This window comes from Lissotriton vulgaris, chromosome 3_1, assembly GCF_964263255.1.
Source record: "Lissotriton vulgaris chromosome 3_1, aLisVul1.2, whole genome shotgun sequence".
Taxonomy (NCBI): Eukaryota; Metazoa; Chordata; class Amphibia; order Caudata; family Salamandridae; genus Lissotriton; species Lissotriton vulgaris.
The window spans coordinates 900,102,228-900,129,629 of NC_141689.1; the positions used below are offsets into that span (position 1 = coordinate 900,102,228).

Here is a 27,402-nt window from a genome sequence, read left to right on the forward strand (position 1 = left end):
AAGTCTTATGTTCATGTACCTGATAATTTAAAAACTGGTCAGGATTTTACTTTTGAAAAAATTCCTGAACAAATTTGGTAGTCTTTTGACTGGCTTTGATTATAACAGACAATACAGGCGCCAGAGCCATCTTAGAACCATCTTGAACCTGAAGTCAGTCATAGGAAACCATTGATGAAAATATGAAGTGTTCTGTAAAACCTTCCATTGCATCTCATTTATATATTCAAAATTTAATTTTCCTTGTACAGACAACATATATATCAGTAGTTCTATTAATTTTGTGATTGCCTTGCATACGATCTCAACTTTAAATATAAAATTATTTTTCAAGAAATGTCACCTAGTTCCTTATTTATGTTTAGCACATATACTCAATATATTAATTCATCTGAGGTATAAAGAATCCAGTTTGTTTACCCGGAATGTTTTTTTGTAAAAGCATTTCATGTCGATCCCCACCTCAAGGGGCTTTTAGAGCATGGTGTATAGTCTCTGTTGAGCTTATTTATGTTTTTTTCTCTTTGAATGCATAGCGAATTGTTGCAGCAATGGTTTATTATGTATATTTGAATGGTGTTCATTAAGCCTCAATTTAACCCTCCTTTTGGTTTCCCCAATGTAATAACTGCCCCAGGGGTCATGTATCAGTTCATTTGCGACTCTTAGTACCCAATGTACACCAAACGCTGTCCATGTGGTGTCCATGGACATGTGTATTTCAATCAGATTTCTTTTTAGTGATAGTTGAAGTAAAAGGTTTTTATAAATAGGTCTGAAAATGTATCACACTGCAATTTGACTTGGAACAGGGAGTGCATGTGAAAAAAGCCAGCGAATTTTGAAATGCTCAGTGTAAAGTTATTTTTGACCCCTTGTCGGGCGATGAAGCAGTCAGTTCTCGCACTTGGTTTGATAGATCCTCATTTAGGGTTGTACCTTTGGAAAACCTATGTAGTTGGAGGTCTGTGTGGGCAAGTGTTGTACTAGTGAGAAGTCAAGGTGTAGCCGGTGGCCTAAAACGTACTGCTATTGGGTTTGTTGCTACAAGCCGAAGAGAGCAGCAAGGGTCACCATATCCATTCGTAAAATATGTATACAATGTGTGCCTATTATAGGGGTTTGCTGGATAGACAGTGAAGTTAAGAGTATTGTCAAGGGACGACAATCTGGTAATGGACCCTCCTCTAGATCATGAGGCTTTTCTCAAATTCCTTCAGATGGTAACTAGAGTAAATCATATGGACCATTTTTATGATTATCCTTGGCTATCCTGGAGCATAAAAGAATGACATTTTAGTAAAAAAGTGCACAAAAGCGCATTTTTAAAAAGGAGAAGCCAACAGTAAAGAGCAGCAGTCGAGGCTTCCAAACAATTACTAGTTAAAAAAAAAAAAAAAAAAAGATTGCAACGGGAGAGTCGGGTCAGCAATGGACGAGAGGGAGTGAAAGGAGAAGTCAATGTAGGGGGAGCAATGGGCAGTGATGGCAGAGGGGAGCGATGGCAGAGGGGAGCGATGGCACAGGGGAGCGATGGCACAGGGGAGCAATAATAAGGCTAAGGGAATTCTAAAAAAATAATGAAAATAAATCCAGGGAGGGGTGAGAGAAGCAACGGACGAGCTGCAGGATGAGGGAAGAGAAAAAGCTATTATTCAGGGGAGAGGACAAAAATAAAGGGGGAAGGAAAGCCATTGAATAAGGGACCACATGAGATTTACTGGAAAGCCTGTCAGTGGTAAGCAATTGGTTGGCTGAAAGCCCACTGTACGGGTTGGTTTTGCCCACAGTTGCGGTCTGTAGAAATCTAATACATACACTGTCGTAGGCTGTTTTGTTTATAGCAATAGTTATGCCCACAAATATTTTGACCGATTGAATACACTAGTTTTGACTTTGTTGTTCTTTCTCCTTGCGAGTCACAACTGCATAGTTAATGGATTTACCTACCACTTCTACTGCATCATCCACAATTGTTGTGGTTATGTTTCTGAACTCAATCATTATTCCTACCTTTTAGAAAGTCAGACCTCAAGATTAATCACTTGAAAAACGGTTGTTGCCTATATTAAAATCATGATCTGCTGCCCATCTTCAAATACTATTCATGAACTGTTTTTAGTTAACATTTTTATAGCGGATCACCTGCATTAGCATGGCATCGCAGAATCAGTGGAGCAAGAGGCATGTATCTTTGTTAAGGATTTTGTTAGCATTAGCGAACTGAGAGTCTGAAGGATGGACCTGGAAGGCTATAGAGGACACTTAGGAGAGTTCTCCTCAAATATGAATGTGTGGTAAGTGGCTGGGACAAGAAGAGTTGTTGGAGTTTTGCACCTTCAAGCTCTTCATACAAACCTCCAAAGCCCTACACGATGCAAGACCTTCGTACCTCAACCAATGCTTTGCATTCCACATACCCACCAGGGACCTCCACTCAACTGGCCCTGGCTACCGTCCCATGGAATGATCACATATATACAGATATATATGTATATCCCTTTATCCACAGCACTGCCTTATACATAACAGTAACCTGGTCCTGACGATGGCCTAAATACCTCTACAGGCCGAACAGCGTCACATGCTACAGCAGAATTCTCTGCGCTCCCCTCAAGGATACCCCTACTTGATTATTTTTGTATTCATTACCATTTATTGTTCTGTTATCCTAACTATGTAAATTTTCACTTCACTTGTTCTTTGTTGCGCCCCTCCCTATCGCTGTACATACTTCCTCGCTTGTCACTTGCGCCGTCACAATCCTTCATGAGCACTTGTGCACAGTAACAAACAGGTTACATGTCATTCAATGTAACGCAGTGTCACCCTCTCATAGGTTTGATTATATGAAGCTAAATAGGTGTATTCAATAAAATACAATTTAGGTTACACAACAAATTTGTCTCCCTGGTTTTCTCCCCTTCTGATTCAACTCTCAGCAAATAATTGTGCTATGTGTAACTAACCTCCAATTAACACCCTTTTGAGACATTGTTGAACGTTTTAAAATGCACTATGACAATTTTTTCAAAATGTTCTTGGCACCTCAAGAAAAGTGCTGCCTCTTTCGTTTTGTTCATTAGCTAGGATTCAGGGCAGTATTTGTGCCCCAGCACTTCAAAGATCCCAAATATGGGTTTTATCTAAAATAGAAATGTGTCTGTGTGTTGTTGTATCAATCATTAAGTTGTTATGAACTTCAGCGATGTCAATTATTGTGATGTAATCTGGGAAGAATGCGGGTCAAGGGTAATATGGTGTTACTTCCACTACCCTTGGACTTTTTAGGAATCGACGTCCACGAGAAGAGCAAAAAGATAACAGATTAATAAGCTCTGACTGTTTGCAGCAGCTTTACAGACATGCATCCCAGATATTGAGCATATCAAAGACCTTGATGGAACCACATTAAGAGAACAGAACTTTCTATCCTCAAAGGTTGCTGGAGGAACCTCTTAGTGGACAGAAAAAATGGAAGGTCAGAAAAGCTGTAGGTGGGGTTGGGGAAGAGTGCTGAATTTCAAACAGAAAAAGCCACCAAACTATTTCAGCTATGTGAGGGTGCTGGAGACATGGTCATTCTACCTTTCACCCTAGAAATGTTATCCTCCAAATAGACAGGACCGTCAGCATTGTGCATGCATCTCAAAGCTCTTCATTTGACTATAAGCAGTTTTTAGTAAATCAATGGCTTGGATAAATAAATGGATCTGTTTCAGATACACCAATTAGGGTTTTAATAATTCTGTGTTTATCTTGGTTGAAATATATGCATTTATTTAGAGGGCATTCCAAAGTATAGATTGGTTAAAGGATAAACAACAGCACCTAATGGCCTTCTAATATACTGAAAGGTATTTTTATTTTACTGGATGGGAGCCATAGAGTGCTGGAGAAAATTAATTGGCTGTCGCACAATATACCCTTCCCAGTATCAGAGAAGGGAACTCTATATCAGAGCGTGGAGATGCAAACGGGACCTTGGGTACAGCTGCCGCTTTTCCCCCCTACCATAGCTATCCTCCTCTTGACATAAATCCTTCATATATCTCTTCATATATATATATATTGCATATTTTTCAACAACGTTCTCTTGTGAAGGCGCCCCAGCCAAGACCGCTCATTTGATGCTTAAGGATGGGTAAAGAGTTTGCTAGGTATTCAGAATACAGCGACATAAATCAAGACACTTCGGTAAAAAGGGGTTTGATCTAGTTTTCTAGCCTTCGTGTGAGAGGCTTACTTAATGTGCAGTCGTGTGGGCAGAATCCTGAATTCACTATTTTAACCACACATTCTGGATGCTTGTTGCCCCATCACACAACTGTATCCAACAGATATAATTCAGTATGTTTAGTCGCAGACAATACCTACATGCAACAAACAATGTTAAATCAGAAATGTTCTTTCGCCCCCGTGCACACTAGCACAAAGGCCCCACTTGATAACTATCAAGAATTGGGCATACAAAGTTTAACCACATAACTTGGATGCTATGTTTGCTTATGTTACAGAGAAATCTTACTAAGGAAACTGCTCCAGAATCTTGTAAGGTTACGCTGAGGTGGATTTATCAGCCCTTCCTTTAATCTGGTCTTTCACTCTACACAAAAAGGTACAAATATACAGATGCCGTATGCTCCCAGTAGCAGCAAGCTGATCACAAAGCAGTGCCACTTGGATACGTTTCTTAAAATACTCCATTGGTACCAACCATTGCGGTTTCCATGCACCAAAAACAGCCGTCACTTAAATGCTCCAAAAACATGTGCTTTACATGAGAAACTAGTCAGTGACACTGAAAACTCGACTGAGTGCTCCCCTTGCTCTTGCAAGCTGTGACGATGGCTTTGCGGTCGTGTAATCAGTCCAAAGAAGGTCACGGGGAGGAAGGGAGTGTGAGGAGAAATGAACAAGTTACTTACCTTCGGTAACGATATATCTGTAAGAAACATTAGTTAGTGTTAGATTCCTTACCTTAGAATATCCCCAGGCGTCAGTCTGGATCCGGAAACTTTTGCGTAGCAGTACCCCTGCGCGTCGGTAGGCGTCGTCTGCAGGCGTCCCCTGCGGCTCCGCGTCCGTCGTCGGCGTCGTGATGACGTCGCTGGAGTATATAGACGCCGCCTCCGCGCGCTGACGTCAGTTCTTTGTACACAGCTTTTCCGCGCCAGGAGACGCAGAGCCATGAGAGAACCAACACTGGTGCCATGTAAAACTAGGGCCCTGAAAGGGATGTCCTTAACCCTAGGTATCAGTTCGCAGAACGGGGAGGATGGGTGGGTTCGGTAAGGAATCTAACACTAACTAATGTTTCTTACAGATATATCGTTACCGAAGGTAAGTAACTTGTTCATCTGAAAGAAACACGTTAGTGTTAGATTCCTTACCTTAGAATACATACCCCAGCAATACCAACCCCGGTGGCGGGTCTGCGAACCAATACAATACTACACCAGAAAGTCCTGGAGGACAGAACGGCCAAAGAAGCCATCCCTCCGGACTTGACTGTCCAGGCAGTAGTGCCTCGCAAAGGCGTGCAGCGAGGCCCACGTAGCCGCTTGGCAAATGTCCTGCAAGGGGACTCCCCGGCCCAGGGCAGTAGTAGCCGCCGTGGCCCGAGTGGAATGGGCCCTCAGCCCAACAGGAGGCTCCTTCCGAGCCAAAGAGTAGCACGCTTTGATGCAGAGAACGACCCATAGAGAGATGGTTCGTTTACAGACCGCCCGTCCCTTCTTCGCACCCACGTAGCCAACAAACAGCTGGTCATCCACCCGGAACTGGCGTGTGCGATCCATGTAAAATGAAAGCGCACGTTTTGGGTCCAGACGATGGAGCCGCTCTTCATCCTTTGAAGGATGCGGAGGCGGGAAGAAGGAAGGGAGGGTGATGGACTGCCCGATGTGAAAGGCCGAAACAACCTTGGGCAGGAAAGAAGGTCTAGTCCTCAGAACCACCTTGTCAGGATGAATGGACAGGAAAGGGGGTTGGACAGAAAGAGCCTGGAGCTCACTCACTCTCCTGGCAGAGGTGATGGCAACCAGGAAAGCCGTCTTTAAAGTCAGGAGACGGAGAGGACAAGAATGAAGGGGCTCAAAGGGAGCACACATCAGAAAGGTTAGAACCAGGTTCAAATCCCACTGGGGCATCACAAACGGAACAGGTGGAAACATGTGAGTGATGCCCTTCAAGAATCGAGTTACAATCGGGGATTTGAACAAAGAAGGCTGATCAGGAAGCCTCAAAAAGGCTGAAAGGGCAGAAAGGTAGTCCTTGATAGTGCCCAGAGCAGAGCCCTGCTGGGCAAGAGAAAGAAGAAACAGAAGAACCTCCGAAAGAGGGGCAGAAAGAGGATCCACAGCCTTTGCTGTGCACCATGCCACAAATCTGTTCCACCGACAGGCGTATACCGACTTAGTGGAGGGACGCCTGGCTGCCAGAACAACATCACAGACTTCAGGAGGCAAGTCAAATGGCCTCAACTGCCGCCGCTCAATCTCCAAGCATGGAGGTGGAGACTGGACAGGTTCGGGTGGAGGACCGTCCCCTGCTGCTGCGACAGAAGGTCCTCCTGAAGGGGCAGGCGGATCGGGGGACCGACTGACATGCTGAGTAGCTCGGGATACCAGTACCTTCGAGCCCAGTCCGGAGCCACAAGGATAACTTGGGCCCGGTCGCGCCTGATCTTCTTCAGCACTCTGGGCAGAAGTGGTATAGGCGGAAAGGCGTATAACAGACCGCAACTCCACTCGCGCCGAAAGGCGTCGCCGTGCGAGTGCCGTCTTGGAAACTCCAACGCGCAGAACTGATGACATTGCGCGTTCTCTTCTGTGGCGAATAGATCTAACCAAGGCTCTCCCCATTGCAGAAAGATGCCTTGCGCCACGTCCGAGTTCAGACGCCATTCGTGATCCATCGAGCACCGACGGCTGAGTTCGTCCGCCCTGGCGTTCAGGGAACCTGCCAGGTGTTGAACCGTCAGAGTCTCGCCCTGACGTTCCAGCCATTGCCAGAGGCGCAGAGCCTCCTGGCAAAGGGTCCACGACCCCACTCCGCCCTGTTTGTTGCAGTACCACATGGCGGTGGTGTTGTCGGTGAACACCTGCACTACACTCCCGTTGACAAAGGGGAGGAATGCCTTCAGTGCCAGACGAATCGCCCGCAGCTCCAACAGGTTGATATGGAGCCGGGACTCCGCCGGAGACCAGATGCCTCTGATCTCTGCCTCTCCCAAGTGGCCACCCCAGTCCTGGAGGGACGCGTCCGTCACGACAACGTGCTCCGGTTGGGGAAGGGAGAGGGATCTGCCTCTGACCCAATCGCGGTCCGTAAGCCACCACTGCAGTTGTCTCGCAGTGCCCTCCGAGATCAAGACGTGGTCGGACAAGTTGCCCTGATGCTGGGCCCACTGAAACTTCAGGTCCCACTGCAGAGCCCGCATCCGCCACCGGGCGTGATGCACCAGAAGGATGCAGGAAGCCATCAGTCCCAGCAGCCGCAGCGTCAACCTGACCGAAACCCGGGATAGCGGCTGAAAGATGGGAATCAAAGCCTGAATATCCCGAACCCGCCGTTCCGGAGGATAAACCCGAAAGTGCGCCGAGTCCAGAACCGCTCCGATGAAAAGGAGCTTTTGAGAGGGACACAGGTGTGATTTCGGCACATTGATGGAGAACCCCAGGTCGTGCAAGAGGTCTGCCGTCATCTGAAGGTGGTGGACGATTGTCTGGGGCGAGCCCGCCTTCAACAACCAGTCGTCTAGGTAGGGGAAGACTGAAACCCCCAACCTGCGCAGATGGGCTGCGACCACCGCCATCACCTTTGTGAACACCCGTGGGGCGCTGGTAAGGCCGAAGGGAAGCACGATAAACTGAAAGTGCTCCTGGCCTACCGTGAACCGCAGGTAACGCCGGTGGGCCGGCAGGACGGGGATGTGAAAATAGGCATCCTGCAAGTCCAACGCTACCATCCAGTCTTGTGGGTCCAGAGCAGCCAAGACCTGAGCTAACGTCAACATCTTGAACTTCTCCTTCCGGAGGAAGCCGTTGACGTTCCTTAGATCCAAGATAGGACGTAGGTCCCCCTTGTCCTTCTTGGGTACCAGAAAGTAGTGGGAATAACAACCACGCCCTACTTCTGGCCCAGGAACGCGCTCGATGGCCCCCTTGGCCAAGAGGGCCGTAACTTCCTCCTGCAGAAGTGTCAAGTGGTCCCCCGACACACGGTGGTTCTGCGGTGGCATGGCTGGAGGAGTGGTCTCGAAGGGGAGGGAGTAGCCCCTTCGGACTATTTGCAGCACCCACCTGTCCGAAGCGATCGTGCGCCAGTGAGCGTGGTGATGGCGAACCCTGCCACCCACTGGCGTCACATGGGGCCGAAAGCACGGACTAGGAGGATTTTGAGGCAGATGCTGCGGGGGGAGGTGTGGTCTGACCCCGCCGTTGTCCCCGACCGCCACCACGGCGGTTTCCACGGCCGCCACCGCGTTGAAAGGATTGTTGCGGCGCGTGGCTGGCAGCACGTGTGGGGGCGCCCCTTCCTTGGCCACGAAAGGGACGAAACGAACCCGTTTGCTGACGCTGGGTCGAGAGACCCAAGGACTTGGCCGTGACCCTGGAGTCCTTGAAGCGTTCCAGCGCGTGGTCCGCCTTGTCACCGAACAGGTGACAGCCATCGAACGGCATGTCCATCAATGTATTCTGGACATCTGCCGAAAAGTTGGCGGATCTCAGCCAGGCGTGGCGACGAATCGCCACCGTCGTTGACATAGCTCTGCCCAGCGAGTCGGTCGTATCAAGACCACACCGTATCGAATATTTCGCTGCATCTCGGCCCTCAGCCACAGCCTGACCGAGTTTTGCCCGCACCTCCATGGGGCATTCTGGCAGCAGTTCCGCGACCGTATCCCACACAGAGTGGGTGTAGCGGCCCAAGAGGCAAGCGGTGTTGCAAGACCGCAGGCCCAAACTAATGGACGAGAAGACCTTCTTGCCAAACTGGTCATACCTCTTGGATTCCCGGTCGGGCGGGGCCGACGGGAATGCGGACTGGGAGGTCGAGGCCTGGATCACCAGACTCTCAGGAGTGGGTTGGGTAGACAGGAACTTGGGGTCGTCCGGACAAGGACGGTGGCGCCTGGCCACGTTCCGATCAACAGGCGCACCTGAAGCGGGCCTGGACCACGTGCCCAACAGAACGTCTGACAAGGCTTCATTAAACGGCAGCAGTGGCTCCTGTGGGCATGACTGCGGTTTGAAGACCTCAGTGAGGATGTTAGGCCTCACGGCCGCGACGGGGAGCTCAAGGTGTAAGGCCTTGGCAGCCCTCATCAGCACCACTGAATATGCAGCTCCCTCCACCGATGCCACGGATGGAGGAGAGATCAAACCAGGGTTAGGAGAGTCGTCCAGACCACTGGCATCCCCCAAGTCACCTGTCCAGTCCGGGTCATACTGGCACTCGCGTGACAGAGGGTCCTCGGACCCCTCCCAACCTTCACCGAACTCTTCATCCTCTCCGTATTCGGAGTCAACGATGTAGACCGGCTCCTCGGGGTTCATGGGCCCCATCGGCGCCGAGCCCGGCGTCGAGCGACGCCGGTCCGACTCCGCGTCCGGCGTCGGGGAAGGTAGGGGGACGGCGCCGCCCGGAGCCGGCGTCGGAGCCCCGTTGCCGGCCGGAGCCGGCACCGGAGAACCGGCGCCGCGCGGGGACGGCGTCGGGGGTAACCCCGATGGTAACGGCGCCGGAGAGGCCGGAAGACCAGCCGGCGCCGATTCCGAAGGCCCTTGCGGCGCCGGGGTCGGAGCCGTTGGCGGCGCCGGGGCCGGAGCACCCGACGGCGCCGAGGCAGGGACACCCGAACCACCAGGGCCCCCAGACGGTGGCACTGGGCCCGAAGGCGCCGTAGGCCCCGTCGGAGAACCGAGCGCCCTCATGGCCATGAGGAACGCCTCGATCTCCTCAGGCGTCGCGCCGTGCCCAAGGACCGGAGGGTATGAGGCAGGCCGCGCCGGCGACTCTCGCGGAGCTGCGAGGTTGGGGTCACCCGAGCCCCCGGCCGCATCGCGCGAGCGTCGGGGGGAGTCGGGGGTACGATGACGACGCCCCGACTTCTTGTGCTTCTTACCTGATGAGCCTAACGAGTGGTGTCGACTTCCGGAACGCTCGGCGCGGCTCCGCGACCGCTCCCTCGAACGCTCTCTCGACCTCCGGCCGGACCGGGACTGCTCCCGGTCCCGACGTGGGGCCGACACCCGGAGCTCCAGTAGCTTGCGGGACCGCTCCCGCCTAGCCTTGTTGGTGAGGGCCCGGCAGTCGACGCAGGAGTCCACGTCGTGGTCGGGGCCCAGACACCGGAGACAGAGGCGGTGATGGTCTGTGACCGACATCGTGCGCTCACAGTCATCACAGTGCTTGAACCCAGGCATCCTATCAGGCACAAGAGAGAAATAACTATCGAAAAACTTGGTCAAAAGACCGGAGTACTGCTCTTCAGATCTGCGTCCACTGGCGCGGAAAAAAGAACTGACGTCAGCGCGCGGAGGCGGCGTCTATATACTCCAGCGACGTCATCACGGCGCACGACGCCGACGACGGACGCGGAGCCGCAGGGGACGCCTGCAGACGACGCCTACCGACGCGCAGGGGTACTGCTACGCAAAAGTTTCCGGATCCAGACTGACGCCTGGGGATATTCTAAGGTAAGGAATCTAACACTAACGTGTTTCTTTCAGATACACTCCTTTGTCTGCACAATAAACATCTTCATGACAGGCAACATTTCTCCCTCACTTGAAATGCCTGTAAATAGGAGCTGGTTTTTCTCCTCAGGCTGACACCTGTTTAGGCAATACCCTTTTCTGTCCGTACAAGAATGGATCATATGTGGATTTATTCCTCCCAAGTGCTACTTTAAGTCTGCTGGAGGAAATATTGTTAGCTTACAGTGGGCTTAGTGCCTGCCCATTGTTTACCATTGATTGGCTTTGTCACTTTCTTTTGCTTGCTTCTTATTCGTCTGCTTCCGTGGGCTTTCCTTCCTCTTCTGATGTTTGTCACTCAACTGCAGCATAGACCTATTACTTGCATTATTCCACTGCTGCTTTTCCAGCTGCTCCTTTGCTCCTTAGGAATGTATTTTCTTCTTGTGTGCTTCGTGTTCTACTTTCTTGACCATGTTTCTCCACTCACCCTCCCTCAGTTGCCATTATTGATTCCTCCCCCACCTTCTGTTTCAGTTATTGCTTACTCACGCCCCTCCATTGTCCGCGTGCTTCCTTGGTTGCCCACCCTGTTATCTGTTTGCTTACTCTTCCCTGACCGCCGTGTGTTGTCTTTTTGTGTCCCCAACTGCGCCTACCCTTCGTTGTCCGCGTGCTTCACCACTCCCACCTGCCCAGCCTCAGTGGTCCGTGTGCTTCCTTGTCTGTCCACCCTCTGCTGTTGTCCATGCACTTCCTCACCCCCCACCCTTCGTTGTCTGTGTGCGTTCCTATCCCCATGCACTGCTGTCCATGTGTGCCCCCTTCCCCTTCCCTCTGTGGTCTGTGTGCGCTCATATACCTCACCCTGTGTTATCCATGTGCTTCCCAACCCACTTCCCTCTGTGGTGTGTGCATCCCCATCGCCTCTCACTTGTCCTTCTCTCCACCGGCAGCATCGCCCCCACCCAAACCCATCAGTTTTTTTAACGCATCCGCTTTCATCTCGGATTGGTAAATACAAATAAGTTCACCTTATTTTGTACGTGCATACCACCATGTTGTCGCTCAACTACAAAATGACGATGTCCGAGTCATAGTGCTTTTTTTTTTTACATTATTTTCAGCTGAGCTGCTGTACAGCCTTGCTAAATATTGCCAAAGCCAGTAAGTCTCATAGATGAGACCTATTATTGAATTGTTCGTTTTACAAGCCAATGCCACACGAACTTTCTAAATATATATTTCCGATTTGGGATGTTTTTACCCGATTCATTTTAAAATGAGTTTAATATACGTTATTGTGAATGTATGGAGTGCACATTATGCAGTCAGCAAAAAAATCCTTGAAACATTTCTAACTGCACCTCAGGGGGGCATTGTGGACAAACGAAACGATTCAAGGGCTCGTAGCCATCACATTTTGTTTTCTGTACTGTATTTTATGGTCGAATGTGTAAAGTGCTTCGCGCTCCTGGCGAGGGTGTGAAGCGCTCGGATTTGCATTAGATTCCTCGGCGCCCTTTCTGAGTGTTTGAGAGGATGTCGGATATGCCGTGTGCTTTACGGAGGGACAAGGTGGGTGCAGTCTCGAACTCGGTTGCTTCGAGGCAGTTGGGTGTGACAGCTCGTGACAGTTCTCGCATATAGTCATGGAAACCAAAGCTCTTCGCATCAACATAGTCTTCATCACGTTGCCTGCGTGTGCTCTCCTCAAACCTGCTTGGGAGGCTGGGCCGGACATTCAGGCTTCATGGCTGCAATTACAACTGGAGCATCCTTTTGCAGGAAGCCGCCGGGGTGGGGTGTCAATCGCAAAGGAGGATTTTCCGGGGGAGAAGGGAGTGCCTCAGAGGTCGACAGAGCTCAAAAGGCACACACTGCACAGGGGAAAGTTGAACCACATATTTAGGCCGATATCTAGAGGAGCAAGGTGAAAATCGATGTTCTCTTTCAGATAAGTAAGGGAGACAGAGGAGTGTTATGTGAATGTGGCAAAGGAAGCAGGACACACATTCAGAGGATGGGATTGTTTACGTGTGTCCAGTGACGCCATTTCCCCAAAATTATACTGATAGCATAAGTGACCTTGGATGACGTTTGAATCCAACGACAGCAGTAACAGGTACAATCTGAGCACTCCAGGTGGGGGGCAAACACACCAGAGGCTGACAACCTGCCTGTAGCATGCTGTGATTGGGTGTGCCAAGTGCTTAATTTGAGTTGGTGGTGCAGGGGAGCCCATCAACAGATAGCCTTGATATTCAGCAACTTGATATCAGGCTCCTATATAAAATTTTGGGCACGGGCATTTACTCTTTTACCCAGTGCATACACTGGGTGAGCCCCTGCCCATATACACCTACCCCCGCAATCTCCTAGAGCACAGCTTTCCAAACTTTTCATGTTGGTGACACACTTTTTGGAGATGCATCATTTTGGGACACAGTGTAGTGAGCAAGTGTAGCGAGCGAGCCCAAACCACTTAAGGGGGGTTTGCCCCCTGGAAGAATTTTGAAATAAAAGTAGGCAAATGGTGCATTTCCATGCAAATTTGAGACCATGGGGTTGAACACAGGCCCCTGCAGCGGATGCCTTCGTCCACTGAGCTACCAGACCCGGCATACACACATCTTTCTCTCTCTCTCTCTATCCATCCATTTCTCCCTCCCTCCCTCTGCCTCACTCACTCGGTCTCCCTCTCCTTCAGTCTCCCTCTGTTTGTCTACCTCCCTCTGTCTCGCACCCTCTGTTGCCCCCTCCGTCTGTCTCTCTGTCCCCCTCCTCCGTCCGTCTCCCTCCTCCATCCGTCTCCCTCTGTCCGTCTATCTGTATCCCTCCTTCCCTGTCTGTCTCCCTCTCCTTCCCTCTGTCTTCCCCATACTCCCTCCCTCTGTCTCCCTCTCTTTCTTTCTGTCTCCCTCTCTTTCTTTCTGTCTCCCTCTCCCTGTCTCCCTCTCGGTCTCCCTCCCTCTCCCTGTCTCCCTCTCGGTCTCCCTCCCTCCCTCGGTCTCCCTCCCTCGGTCTCCCTCACTCGGTCTCCCTCCCTCGGTCTCCCTCCCTCGGTCTCCCTCCCTCTGCCTGTCTAAGTCTGTCTCCCTCTGAGGTTCCGTGACGATTTGAACCTGTGTTTTCAATATTGTCGGAAATACATAATATTGGTATCAGCGAACCGCAAATGATCCATTTAGCATATCCTGATGTTTTCGCTATGCTACGAGCAAGAGCACTCCTGTTATGAACACATCTCTGATCTACCCACGGCATCCATCTTAGATCATGGCAGCCATTTTGTGTTTCTTGCCCTCACATACGCAATAACCTCTGATCACTTCATTTCGATTAAGGACACGTAGCCTTAACCGGAGATTCACCTTTTTCATGACACGTGCACCTTAAACCAGATCACGCTGTAGCTGCATGACTCGACAAAGGCTGCCTCCTCTGCCCGAGGCCAGTCCTGCTAAACTGGTCTTCGTGTCCATTGTCCTGATCATGATTAGGCGGCCGAAGCCGGTAGCCTTGCCCATTTACAACCCACAAACATCCCTTATCCCACTTTTCTATCTTCCACACCTGGCTCCGTTCCTTTCTTTCTGAACCTTTATTAGGGGGAGGTAACGAAATTTACGATGAGGCGGTCCGGCTCTTGAATGCAATATTGACAAGGGATTGTGATGAACTAGTGGGAACCCCTCTTCGTAGATGTTTGGCATCAGATTTTATCGACGGTTCCTGTGTAACGCCAAATATTTATTGTTTTAGACACAAAGGTTTTGAGAATGTATTACATGTAAAGAATTCGCCCCCAGCTTAAAATTCAGTATATAAGGAGCAACCCTCTTTGTACAAATTGAACAGGCTCCTAGACACTGCCCATGCGTGGTTTCTGTGACTTCTGTGTCCCTGCAGTAATAAACCTTTGGTCTTTGACGCCACCATCGAGAAGCCCGTGTTTCTGTTCATTTGCGCACCAAGGCAGGTGGAACTCCGGGGTCTTTGGGTGTTGTTCCCTGACACCTCTGGACGGAACCAAAAAGTCCAGAACTCCAATTGGCGCCCAATGTGGGGCGACGTCATTCGGTACCGGTCCAAAAGCCTGAAGAGTTCGAGAAGCTTCGTGTGAAGATTCCTGAGGGAGGCGCCCCACTTCATCGATCCCGGCATATCGCAAAAGTGGCCCGAAGTTCTCTTCCACGAGGGTTCCCGTTCAGGACGGCTGCAGTGGGCCGTTGCCTTGACCGTCGCCCTGTCTTGGACCCGAGGTGCAGTCCTTAGTACAGCGAAACGTGACGGGTTTCTCCTTGGTGACGTCTTCAGTGCCTCAGTTAAGTATTTAGTGGTTGCTAGCTGGTTACTTCGTGAGGGTTGTTAAAATCCTTTTTGGTTCTTGGTTTGGTTTGATTTCGTAAGATTATCACTGGTTGTTCTGGTTACGATAATCTATTTGGTTTAGTTTGGGTATTGATACATCAGTTCGTTTTGGTAGGCCTAAGTTCTTGGTTCAGGTGCACACATTCGTTTCTTGTTTTGTTTGTTTTGTGTTCCGGATTGAAAAATGGTAAGTCAGAGAAATTGTATGTTGTCTTGTTTTAGTTGCAACAGTGATTCACGATTGGAGGACTCATGTCTGGTTCCTCCGATTGGGACTCCCCTATATGACTTGTATTGTAAACATGGTGTGGGTCCTATATCTTATAATGAGGTGTGGGTCCGCTACACTAAGAAAGATGGTGTCCTTAGTTGGCCACTGCATGGTAGTTTTGAACCCGAAATTCTTGACAATTTAGAAGCGAAATTGTTTAGGAAGAAAGCCCGGCCGGCAATGTTTGATTCTTTCCGTTACTGGCGAAAAGAATCCAAACAGAGAGAAATGAAAAGGTTAAAGAAAGAACAGAAAGAGCAAGAAGAGTTGACTCTGGAGCAAGCGGCTAAGCAGCTGCAAGTTAACGAGTCTGAGAAGGCCATAGAGGTGGCCATCAGAGAGCATAATTTAGCGATCGACAAGTGCTACCCTGCCTTGCCATCGAAAACAGCTAAGATACTGGAGGACCCCGAAAACGATCCTCTGTTGTCTTATTTGTTACGGTCACCTCCACCGTATGCACAAGGTGCTACGGCTCCACCTTTACCGAATGTTCAATTGCCGGTTGCTGGACAACCTGGTATTCCTGCTCCTGCCCCTCAGAATCAAGCTCCTGTACCTCCTGTGGTCAATGTGAATGTTCCTACGGCTCCTCCTCCTCCTGGGTTGCCGACTTCTATACCTGTATCTGTATCACTTACACCTACTGTTCCACAAACTATCTTTCTCGATACTCCTACTGTTCCGCTATCTGTTCCTACCTCTACTGTGTTCTCTACGTCTGCGAGTGTGTTGACTCCACTTTCTGTTCGTCGAAGAATCACTGATTCTGTTTCTAACATTCTGTCTCCTTTCTATAAAACTTTAATCAAGACTCCTACTTCTGACTCTGTTCAAAGACGTAGTCAGCTTCCGAGTACTGAAGAACGGGGAATTTTAGATTCCACGGCTCTCAGATGGATTTCGAAGAGTAGGAGATATAGTACGAGAGATGTGCTAGATACATTTATGCAGTGGAAGGAACCGACGCAACGGTATGTCTTTGATGAGATGTGCTCGCTGTTACGTGAGGAAATAGAAGAAGATGATGTTGAATCAAATTTAGAAGACCTAATTAAGGTTCAGAAAGAGTTTGCTGCAGGAATGATAGTAGGCCAAAATATAGAAGAAGCGATGGAACTGATTTTAAGTTATAGAAATGACCCATCACTTCGTTCACCAAGAGATTTAGAGAAAAGTAAGACGAAGCTAAGTCGCCAATATCCAATGAGGGAGGTTCCTCCAATTTGGCGCGAAGCTGTACAAGCTGATAATGTTCGTGGTATTGTAGCCGCATTCCGTGGAAGCGAGCCGAAGTACTAGCAGTGAAGCAGGCCTTGCCAGACCCGCGTAAGAATCCTGCTGGATACTATAAGGAATTAACACAGACAGTTGAGGCTTGTATAATGAACTTAGCAGACATCGATATGTTATTTGGTAATGTAGTTCCGCAACCAATTTGGGCTAAAATTCGTAGAGAGAATCATCCAGTTGCCCTAGGTGGTGATTGGGCAGCTATTGTTGCAGCGGATGGTGAGCAAGTAGGTGGTGCAAAACCCGAACCCCTAATTGCTAATCTTCCAGGTAGGATAATAGACTTAATGAAGACTCTGATGCCCGCATTGCGTGTTAATTGGGACAAGTTGTCCGCATGCAGGCAAAAGAAAGACGAAAGTGTCTCCGATTTTTTCACCAGGTTCGAAGAGACTTTTGTAGATCATAGTGGTCAGGATATGAGCACAGAAGGAGGACAAAGACTGTTTGTCGATAAATTTGTGCATAATTTGTTACCTGAGTTATGCAATAAATTAAAGGATTCAGAGAGTGCGTGGGCTGTTTCTACAACTGCGCAAATACTTGCAACTGCACAGTATTATGAAAATAGAGATAAAGAGGAAAAAGAGAAATCAGACAAGAAAACAAAAGATTTAAAAACTAAAGTTCTTTTGCAGCAGGCGTATCCGCCTCGCATGAATCAGACTAATACGCAACAGGGTTCGTATCAAAGAACAGATTATAGCTCACCTAGGCTTCAATATCAGTGGAACCAGTGTGCGTACTGTAAGAAAGAGGGTCACTACAAGAATGAGTGTCCGATCTTAGCGCAAAATAATGCAGCAGCAGCTCAGAGAGGTCGTGGTGGTTTTGTGCAAAATTCTAGAGGTCGAGGGCGAGGTGCTATGCCTCCACAGACGAATGATCGTCCTTCCAATCACTTTGATCAACGAAATGGACAATCTGCCCAGCAAAATAGATCTCAACAATATCTTGTTGAAGACTATTGTGAAGTGGATGAGGGATTTCAGCAAAATGGATACTAGGACAGCCATGGACAGAGAGAGGGAGTAGTATCAGTTCCAGTGGATCAGAGTGGGCCTTATGTCGCAGTAGCAACATCAGGTGTAGTCGAACCGTTTCTGTTGGATACTGGTGCAGCAAAAAGTTCTATCATTCATGCGAAACTCCCTGGCGCACCTTTGTCCGGCTCAACAAATGTTTCTGTAGGTTTTTCAGGCGCCCCTGTTTACAACCCCATATCTGGTCCTTTGTCTATTTCTGTTGGACCGTGTCAATTGAAAGCACCCCTGATTTTGACGACAGGTTGTAATGAAAATCTGCTTGGTTTAGACTTGTTAAAACGACTATATGCGACATTGTACTGTTCTCCAGAAGGAGTACAGCTTACATTGGGTAAAAGAATCACCTCTCCGATGTACTTGTCAATGGATGCACTCCCGCCAGAGCTGCGTTCTCTCCCTGATACTCTTTGGGCGACTGGTCCTAACGATGTAGGCCTTTTGGAAATACCACCATATGTAGTAACTTTAAAAGCAAATGTAAAATTTCCAAGAATTCCTCAATACAAAATATCTAGTGAAGGTGAACGTGCACTTTTATTGATTGTACAAGATCTGATTAAGAAAGGTGTGGTTGAAGAAACTAGAGGAAATGTCTGCAACAGCCCTGTATTACCGATCTTGAAACGAACTGATCCTACAAAGCCTCCAGTGTATAGGTTTGTCATCGACCTCAGAGAAGTTAATAAGATTGTGGTCCCGCAGTTTCCTGTGGTTCCAGACATTACTGCCTTGTTAACATTGATTCCTGCTACAGCTACTTGGTTTTCAGTCATTGACTTGAAGAATGCCTTTTTCAGCATTCCGATAGCCGAGGAAAGCAGAGATATTTTTGGTTTCTGTCTAGGAGGTCGAAGTTTCAGATTTAAACGCGCTCCACAAGGCTATTGTGAGAGCCCATCTATTTACAGTCAAGCATTAAAAAGTCAGTTAGATACCTTTGTCCTTCCTCCAGGTTCTGCTCTAGTGCAGTATGTAGATGATCTTCTAGTGGCTGCCGATGACAAAGAAACTTGCAAAGCAGCTACAATTTCGTTATTGCATCATCTGTCCAATTTGAATCATAAGGTGTCACCTTCGAAAATGCAATACTGCTGCCAAGAAGTGACCTACCTAGGTCATCTCTTGTCAAAGGAGGGAAGGAAGTTGACCCCAGAGAGAATAAAAGCAATTACGCAGATGAGTGTTCCTCGCACGCAGAGAGAAGTGCGTGCCTTTCTAGGTATTACCTCTTACTGTAGGCAGTGGATCCCAAAGTTTTCTCTTTTAGCAAAACCGTTGGTAGCTTTGACTGGGAAAAATGTTCCGAGTCCGGTGCCATGGTCTGATGAATGTCAGGAGAGTTTTACTGAATTACGAAAAGCACTATGTTCAGCTCCTGTATTAGGTACACCTGATTACAGTAAGCCATTCACGCTCTACGTTCACGAGAGAGAAGGTTGCGCGTTGAGTGTTCTGACACAGACATTTGGTGATAAACAACGCCCTTGTGCGTATTTTTCATCAACATTAGATCCGGTAGCTAGAGCGTTACCTAGTTGTTTGAGAGCTACAGCGGCAGCTGCGGCTTCCATTCGACAATCTGCTGGTTTGGTGATGAACAACATGCTAGTGGTCATGGTTCCTCATGCAGTGGATACACTCATGAACCGAACTAAGACACAACACCTTACCAGTGCGAGATTATCTGGTTATGAGCTGACGTTACTAGCGAGTCATATTCAGATCAAAAGATGTAATGTATTGAATCCAGCAACGCTGTTGCCGGCTAATCAAGAGTCGAGTGATTCCGAGCCACATGATTGTTGTTTTAGAACGGAGGAAGAGACAAAAGGACGTATTGACTTGAAAGACACTCCATTATCAGATCCAGATGGCACGCTGTATGTGGATGGGTCATGTTTTAAATTGGAGAATGGTGATGTGACTGCTGCTTACGCAGTAACGACTTTGAAGACGATTGTGGAGACTGCAAGAGTGAGTCAGAATTCTGCCCAAGCTGCAGAATTAATAGCTCTAACAAGAGCGTGTGTTTTAGCCAAGGTAAAGAGAGTGAATGTGTTCACAGATAGTCAGTACGCGTTCGGCGTGGCCCATAGTTTTGGCCGTTTGTGGAAAGAAAGAGGTTTCATTACGTCCCATGGGACTAAGATTCAACATGGTCAGCTAGTTAACGATCTGTTGGAATCTCTAACCTTGCCGACTGAAGTTGCGATTGTAAAGTGCAGTGCTCATAAAGCAATCACGGATGATGTTGGTCGAGGGAATGCTTTTGCTGATGATACTGCTAAAAAGACCGCTAGAGACATGATGAGCAGAATGTATGTTGCTACGTCTGCAAGATGGATTGCTGAGTCTGGAATGTGTGAGGATACAATGGAAAGTGTGAAAGAGATTCAGAAAGAGGCACCTGAGGAGGAAAAACGTGTATGGAGAGAAAGTACGGGCAAGTTGGATTCGAATGGGTGTTGGATTGATTTGACAGAACAGCAGCGTTGGATGTTGCCTGATGCGTATGTGCTTGCAGTGGTGACAATGGCGCATGGAGTAGCGCATATAAGTTCTAAAGGAATCTGTAAGATGTTGGCTCCGGTCTGGAAGAATGATGGGATCAGTAAATGTGCAGAGAGAGTGGTGAAAAATTGTATGGTATGCCTGATGCATAATCCTGGTAAGGGAACTCTAACTCCTGCTGGTCACTTCGCTCCTCCTTCCTGCCCCTTTGAAGTGATTCAGTTAGACTTCATTCACATGGATCGCTGTAATAATCTGAAATACGTCCTGGTGGTAGTCTGTGCTTTTTCCAGATGGATTGAAGCATACCCACTAAAGGACAATACTGCCCTATCAACTGCCAAAATTCTTCTCAAAGAATATTTCCCTAGATATGGTATGCCACGGATTGTATGGTCAGATAACGGAAGTGAGTTTATAGGGAAAGTTATGCAGAGTGTGTGTGCCGGTCTGAGCATAAAACAGAAGTTCCACAGTGCGAACCATCCCCAGTCTGCTGGTTTAGTTGAGGGTTACAATGGCACCCTCAAACTAAAACTAGCCAAAATTCAAGCATCCACGGGTTTGTCCTGGCCAGACGCACTTCCTTTGGCTTTGTTATCAACGAGAGCAACTGTACATTCTAGAGTGGGGCTTAGCCCCTATGAGATTGTCTTTGGCCGCCCGGCAAATATTTGGGGTGTGCCGAGGCCTAAAGAGTTTTGTTCTCTAGAATATCCTATGTTGATAGACTACCTTTACGACTTGACTGCTAAATTGAGTCTTATTCATCAACAGGTTTTCGATGCGTGACGCCACCATCGAGAAGCCCGTGTTTCTGTTCATTTGCGCACCAAGGCAGGTGGAACTCCGGGGTCTTTGGGTGTTGTTCCCTGACACCTCTGGACGGAACCAAAAAGTCCAGAACTCCAACTCTTGTGTGTCTCCCTCCATCTGTCTCCCTCTGTATCCTATGTCTCCATCCCTCTGTCTGTCTCCCTCTCTGTCTCCTTCTCCCTCCCTCTGTCTACCCCAGACTCCCTCCCTCTGTTGCCCACGGTTTCCTTCTCTCTCTGTCTCCCTTCCTCTATCTGTCTCCCTCCCTCCCTCTTTCCCTCCTTCCCTCTGTCTCCCTCCCTCTGTCTCCCTACCTCAGTCTTCCTCACTATCTCCCTCCGTCAGTCTTCCTCCATCTATCTCCCTCCGTCTGTCACCCTCTGTCACCTCACCCCAGCTTCCCGGGCGCGCACACACAGCCGTACCAGAGTACTTTGCAGGTCATGTTGGGACACACAGTTTGGAAAGCTCTGTCCTAGAGAATTGGGACAGACGGGTTTCGGTTGAAAGAGATGAAATGCCCAATGACGGCCTGAGGGCTTTTTTTTAACCTTCATTACTGATAGCTTAAGGCTGCAGTATGTTAATAAGAAATAATTGACAATATTCACTGAAAGCCTGATATTATACTTGTGACCAATTGGTAGCCATAACTTATTCTATTTCAAGGGGTTGGACAGCAGCACACGGTAGATGAAAGCAGTAAAACTGAGAGGCAGTCTAGCAAACCACCTAAAACGGTCTTGAGTGGCCCTGACAGTGTCTGTTCAAGCACTGTTGACGGAATAACCAAACGCCCACCAACCATCATCAAAACCACAAACCTAAGATGCTAAGTTGTCTTACTGAATCCAGGAGCACCGCTAACAAATAAGCACCGGGACACAATAGGGATTTAAAAAGAACATGTTGAAACTTTATTTTGAAAATATGGCAAGAGTCTAAGGCACTTCAAACACTTAAATACACATTTGACTAAATAACGGAGCACCGTATCGCATTGTCTATAAATATGCACATACAACTACATGTTGAAGGAGATGAATATACAGACGGCGCCCCTAACAGTGAAGCGAACATTAAACAAAAGAGAAGACGTACATAGATTACAAATTGATAAAAAATATGGTAACAGTTGTACATGTAATTTCTTCATGTATTTTTATTACTAGCGAATAATATACAATATGTGAAAATACTGTGACTTAAAATTTTTATATAGATACAATTTTCTTTCATATAAAAGTTATACAATACATCCAATTATGAGACATTTCCATTTATCGTGTAAATACTATCTAAGATCCTGTCACCTATGTTTCTATCACCGACCCATCAAGTCGGGTTTTAAGGAGCTGATGTTGCATACAAAAATGGAGACCCCCGCCCCCCCTTTTTTATCAAACAAATGCAGCAATCATTTAAAATATTTTTGGAATGAAATTTAGGGAAAAGGGATTATCGCCAACAATGTATTGTTATAGATAATATAAATATTTGAGTCTAAATAAAAATAAAAATGATGCCATATTGGTCAATGGCACTTTTGCAAAGGGACTATGGAGAGACATAATTTACTAAATTTAGAAAAATAGATTTAGATTAGCAGAATAGATAGATCGTAAAGCCCTACAATGGCTTAAATTTACTTAAGTGAAACACAAAACACCACACCTGTTTTTATGCGTCGAAGCAACACTTTTTTGTTCTTCCACCTTTAAGGCTCTGATGATGTGACGGAGTTGGCAATTCAGATTGTCTCTGGATGCTGAGAGAATAGTGATCACACACTGGCCTATGGCTACCAATGTAACGTTGCACTTAAAACGGTGGAGGTTTTATTAATAAAGGGGTTGTGGATTGAGGAGCTGAACAACCCTGCTGTGGTGATTGCAGAAGACACTTTCAGCGTAGCATTAGAATGTAGATGGTACATTGAAGCATTTATGGTGTGGCAGAACAAGGAATCCATGGTGTTGCATGAGCTGGACAAATCGCGGCTTCAACAAAATGTTTCAGCCCAGGTGAGAGTACATTTACTTTACATGCAAGCTTTTGTTTTGCTGGTGAGTACGTTCAGGCACAAAGACATTTACATTCAGTATCTGTCGCTAAGAACAGTAACAGTTAGCAGCTTAGAGACGGTGTTAGTAACAAAGGTTTCCCCATTGGAGGCTAGTTGTCAAACGGACCTCTGTGCGTTGGGCTGGGAGGCACTTTCCTGCCAAGTCTCGGTGTGCCCTGTAAAGGAGAGTAAAGAACGTGGATTAATACCTGTGTACTCACTTTCACATTCAATTCTTGGATTGCTACAAGGTAGAGAGTAATTTGGTAATAAAATAAAATATTGCAGCTATTATAATGTACATACCTAGCATAAAAGTGCAATAAGTGATCCAATAGGTTTGATTGTATGGAACAAACACTAATACAAATGTACAGCCCTTGGAGCATGCATTGTGTGGAGAAAAAAAACTATTTTTTTGCGGCCTGCATTAATATTACTCTTAGACTTAGATAATACACCTTAAAGAGCCTACAAACTTCAGGTAGACCAACTGAACACAACCACGGTCAAAAAGACCAGTGCAAGAAAGAATAAACAGACTTCAGATGTTAACCAAATCAAACTGCGTAGCAAAGTCACCGGCTATTTTGGAAAACCTGGTGTAAATTCTCCACCCTGCAAGTGATTACCATCAACAAAACACCACCAAACAGTCTTGACAGCTGAAAGTCATGTTATCAGGATCTAAAGTTCAACTATCAGTAAAAAAAATTGTCTAAGATTAGATTTGTGTAATGTATGGGGTCCGTGAAGCCGTATTTCCAGGTATGTCTCAAAGCAACATCAATGGAATGATGAAGATACAACTTTATTTTAATAAGAATAAATGTGTGCTTGACTTGCAAAGGCTCCACAGAGGAGGTTTATCCTAAAAGCAAGTCTTCCAATCAGACCTTCAGCTTGACAAATATGCACAGCATCCTCCCTTTTTGAAAAAGGAGAATTCATATTAATGATTGATTTAGCAGGCACCTATTTACACATGTGCTAGACCTGGCATCCTTAGGGTGCTTTTCACCAATCTTTTTGCTGTTTACCTCCACGATTTGCTGTATCTTTTTGTTTGCCTTAGGATTCTGAGAACTTTTAACACTTATTCAGTGCTACAGTGCATGTGCTTCTCCCCTAAACATGTGTAATTGGTGTATACCAGATTGACATTTAATTTACTTGTGAGTCCCTTTTAAAGTGGAATACCATATACCCGGAGCCTCTAAGTTAAATGCTACTAGGAGGCTGCAGCACTGATTGTGCCACCCACAGGAGTAGCCTTTTGAACCTGTCTCAGGCCTGCCACTGCAGTGCCTATGTGGACAGCTTACTGACACTTTGACTTGGCATTTAAAACTACTTGACAAGTCTTAAACTCCCCTTTTATTACATTTAAATCATCCCTAGGTTAGGCCCCAGGTAGCTCTAAGGTCAGGGTGATATGCAAGTAAAAGGATATGTACTGAGGTGGTTTGCATATCCTGGTAGGGACAAGCAGTCTAGTTCGTTTTTCACTACTTTGAGGCCTACCCCTCTCGTAGGTTAGTATTATGAATTAACAAGAAACAACTGTGTAAGAGGGTCTGTAGGGGAAGCAAAATTAAAGACCTACAAAGTATCCTATCCCCAATCTAACTATTAACAAAAACACAAGGGATACTGGAGGTCTACAGTAGGCTCAATATTGTATGCCAATTCCAAAGTGGTGCATGTATGAACAGGTGTCTGAAAAAAGAAGAAATCGAGAGACCTAGCAGATACCAGTTCTTGTATAAAAAATCCCAGATGACGAGTTTCTGCCAAGTGGTGGGCTGATGGGAGTATTTCTTGTCTTGTTCTCACACTATTTCTTCTTTTTTCAGACACCTGTTCATACATGCACCACTTTGGAATTGGCATACAATATTGAGCCTACTGTAGACCTCCAGTATCCCTTGTGTTTTTGTTAATAGTATTGTGAATTCCCTTATACCTTTTTATGTGGTAATTTCTCATCAGAGAGGAGTAACTTGTTGATGTTTCATATTTTTCGAATGGTTATGATAAATCCTACTTATTGATGAGGTTGGATTTACCTTTACTATTTTAGAAATGCGACTTTTAGAAAGTGCGGTACAAAAGGGGGTGGTGATGGACGGAGCATTTGAGCCAATCAAACACTCAACCCAGTCAACAGATTTGAGTTTAATCCATCACCGTTCTTTAGCCCACTCTGCCACCCCACTTCAGACACGGCCATATGCAAATCAGTCCTGTGCCTCATGACAACAGTCCAGCCCGAACTGCCAAGCCATGCCTTCCCTGGACCGGAAACAAGCTTCCGAGGACCGGTTTCTGGCATTTCAGCCGTATTCAGACCGGCTTGCTTGAATCCAGTGGCAAAGTGAGCAAGGAACTCACGTCTGAGCATACCCTGCCAACTTATGGCGAACAAAGCGGTACAAAAGGGGGTGGTGATGGACGGAGCATTTGAGCCAATCAAACACTCACACCCAGTCAACAGATTTGGGTTTAATCCATCACCGTTCTTTAGCCGACTCTGCCACCCTCTTTTGTGCCGCTTTGTTCGCCATAAGTTGGCAGGGTATGCTCAGACGTGAGTCCCTTGCTCACTTTGCCACTGGATTCAAGCAAGCCTGGCTGAAGACGGCTGTAATGCCAGAAACCGGTCCTAGGAAGCTTGAATCCGGTCCAGGGAAGGCATGTCTTGGCAGTTCGGGCTGGACTGTTCCCATGAGGGACAGGGTCAGACTGATTTGCATATTGCCATGTCTGAACTGGGGTGCCAGAGTGGGCTAAAGAACGGTGATGGACTAAACCCAGATCTGTTGACTGGGTGTGAGTGTTTGATTGGTTCAGATGCTCCGTCCATCACCACCCCCTTTTGTACCACTTTTAGAAAGTGGACATTTCTCTACAGTTACTGCTCTATGTGTCTGTCAGCCTGTCTCCAATATAGGTCTGTGTTGGGCTGGGTGACCCCTCTAGACAAGCTGTGCATTCCTCTATAGTCAGCCACAACACAGGCCACTCAACTACATCAGCATTCTGATGCGTCTTCCTGGGCTGAGAGGAGTAGGTGGGGCTCATACTCCACTTGAATAGGTAGTGCTCTGCTCAAACACAAGGTACTCATAATACACCACCGATAGCCTAGAAGACAGGACTGGGCTAACAGGGATTCTGGTGCACTTCAGAGTACTCATTTGAAGTCACCCCCTACATCAAAGGCACTTTTGGGTAAAAGTACTAGGGCTCTGACCACCTAAAAACAGACATTGCGTGGGACTTGTAACCAGATGCTGCTGGCTCTACACCTGCACATTACCAGAAGGACTTCTGTGCTGTCAGCAAGCAGCAGGCCAGCATAGCAAAGTGACAGTCCCTCCTAAGTGGTGTGCTGCAGGAGGAACTGCAACCTGCTTTCATGTGCAGGCCTGCTGCCTGATACCTTTTGTTATATTACAAGCGTTCTCCAAGAGCTTGTTGGCTTGCCCCTGTTCCTAAAAGGCTCAGGGTCATCAAAGACTTTTTTGCCGTATCGGCACAGCAGTGGGACTGAGTCCTGCAGCTGAAACCTCCTTCGACTCTGAGCTTCCCTTCTCTAAAGCGATTCACCTGGGATGCTAGCGCTCCGTGCCCCCCACTTTTGCGTTCCGTAAGCAGAGACTCCAGACAAGAGGGACACCTTACGCTGGGTGCAGTGGATCAGATGTTCCAATTGAACGCGTTGCCAGAGCAACGCAGAGTGCAGAGACTTCATCCCCACCCCTGCAGCCTGGGGCCGTCCAATGCAAGATACCCCCTTCTCTCGTTATCGCCCAGAGCAGGTACAGATTCACAGCAGGCCTCAGTAGCTGGGCCGTGCTATTTCAACACTTGCTGTTATTTTAGCCTGGTAGTGTAACCCAGTCAGCAATACCATGAATGCCAGATCCAATGCAAGTGTTCTTTTGGCAATCCAGAGTTTTCTAATCTTGCATTTCTGCCTACTTTAAACAAAAAACTTTGCACGCGAGTGTCCCGTCAATACTCAAGAACGTCTGAACACAGAGATTCTTGGTATTCTTTAACAGTGCAGATCTGTAGAAATATATGTGATGTTTTTATCGTTTATGTCACGTTTTGCTAATAATTTAGACAACTATTTATATAAACCTGTGTGGAGTCTTTTTGTGGTGTATACATTGTGTTACAGTGTGCGTTGCACAAATACTTACACATGACCTCTTTAGATAAGCCGACTGCTCTGTGTGAAGCTACCAGAGGGCGAGCACAGGCTATCTTTTAGTGTTTATATAGCTTACCCTGACTAAAGTGGTGTTT

General features: G+C 47.3%; 1 protein-coding gene across 4 annotated transcripts in view; it reads right to left on the reverse strand.

Annotated features, from left to right (window-relative positions):
- Positions 1 to 21,911: 21,911 nt before the first annotated feature.
- Positions 21,912 to 27,402, reverse strand: part of KANK1 (KN motif and ankyrin repeat domains 1) — a 662,175-nt gene continuing 656,684 nt past the window's right edge. For all 4 annotated transcript variants that reach the window (XM_086961224.1, XM_086961225.1, XM_086961227.1 and 1 more), the window contains one exon: positions 21,912 to 23,258. In XM_086961224.1, the coding sequence (XP_086817350.1) occupies positions 23,193 to 23,258 (66 nt within the window). In that variant the 3' untranslated portion in view covers positions 21,912 to 23,192. The remainder of the gene's footprint in view (positions 23,259 to 27,402) is intronic.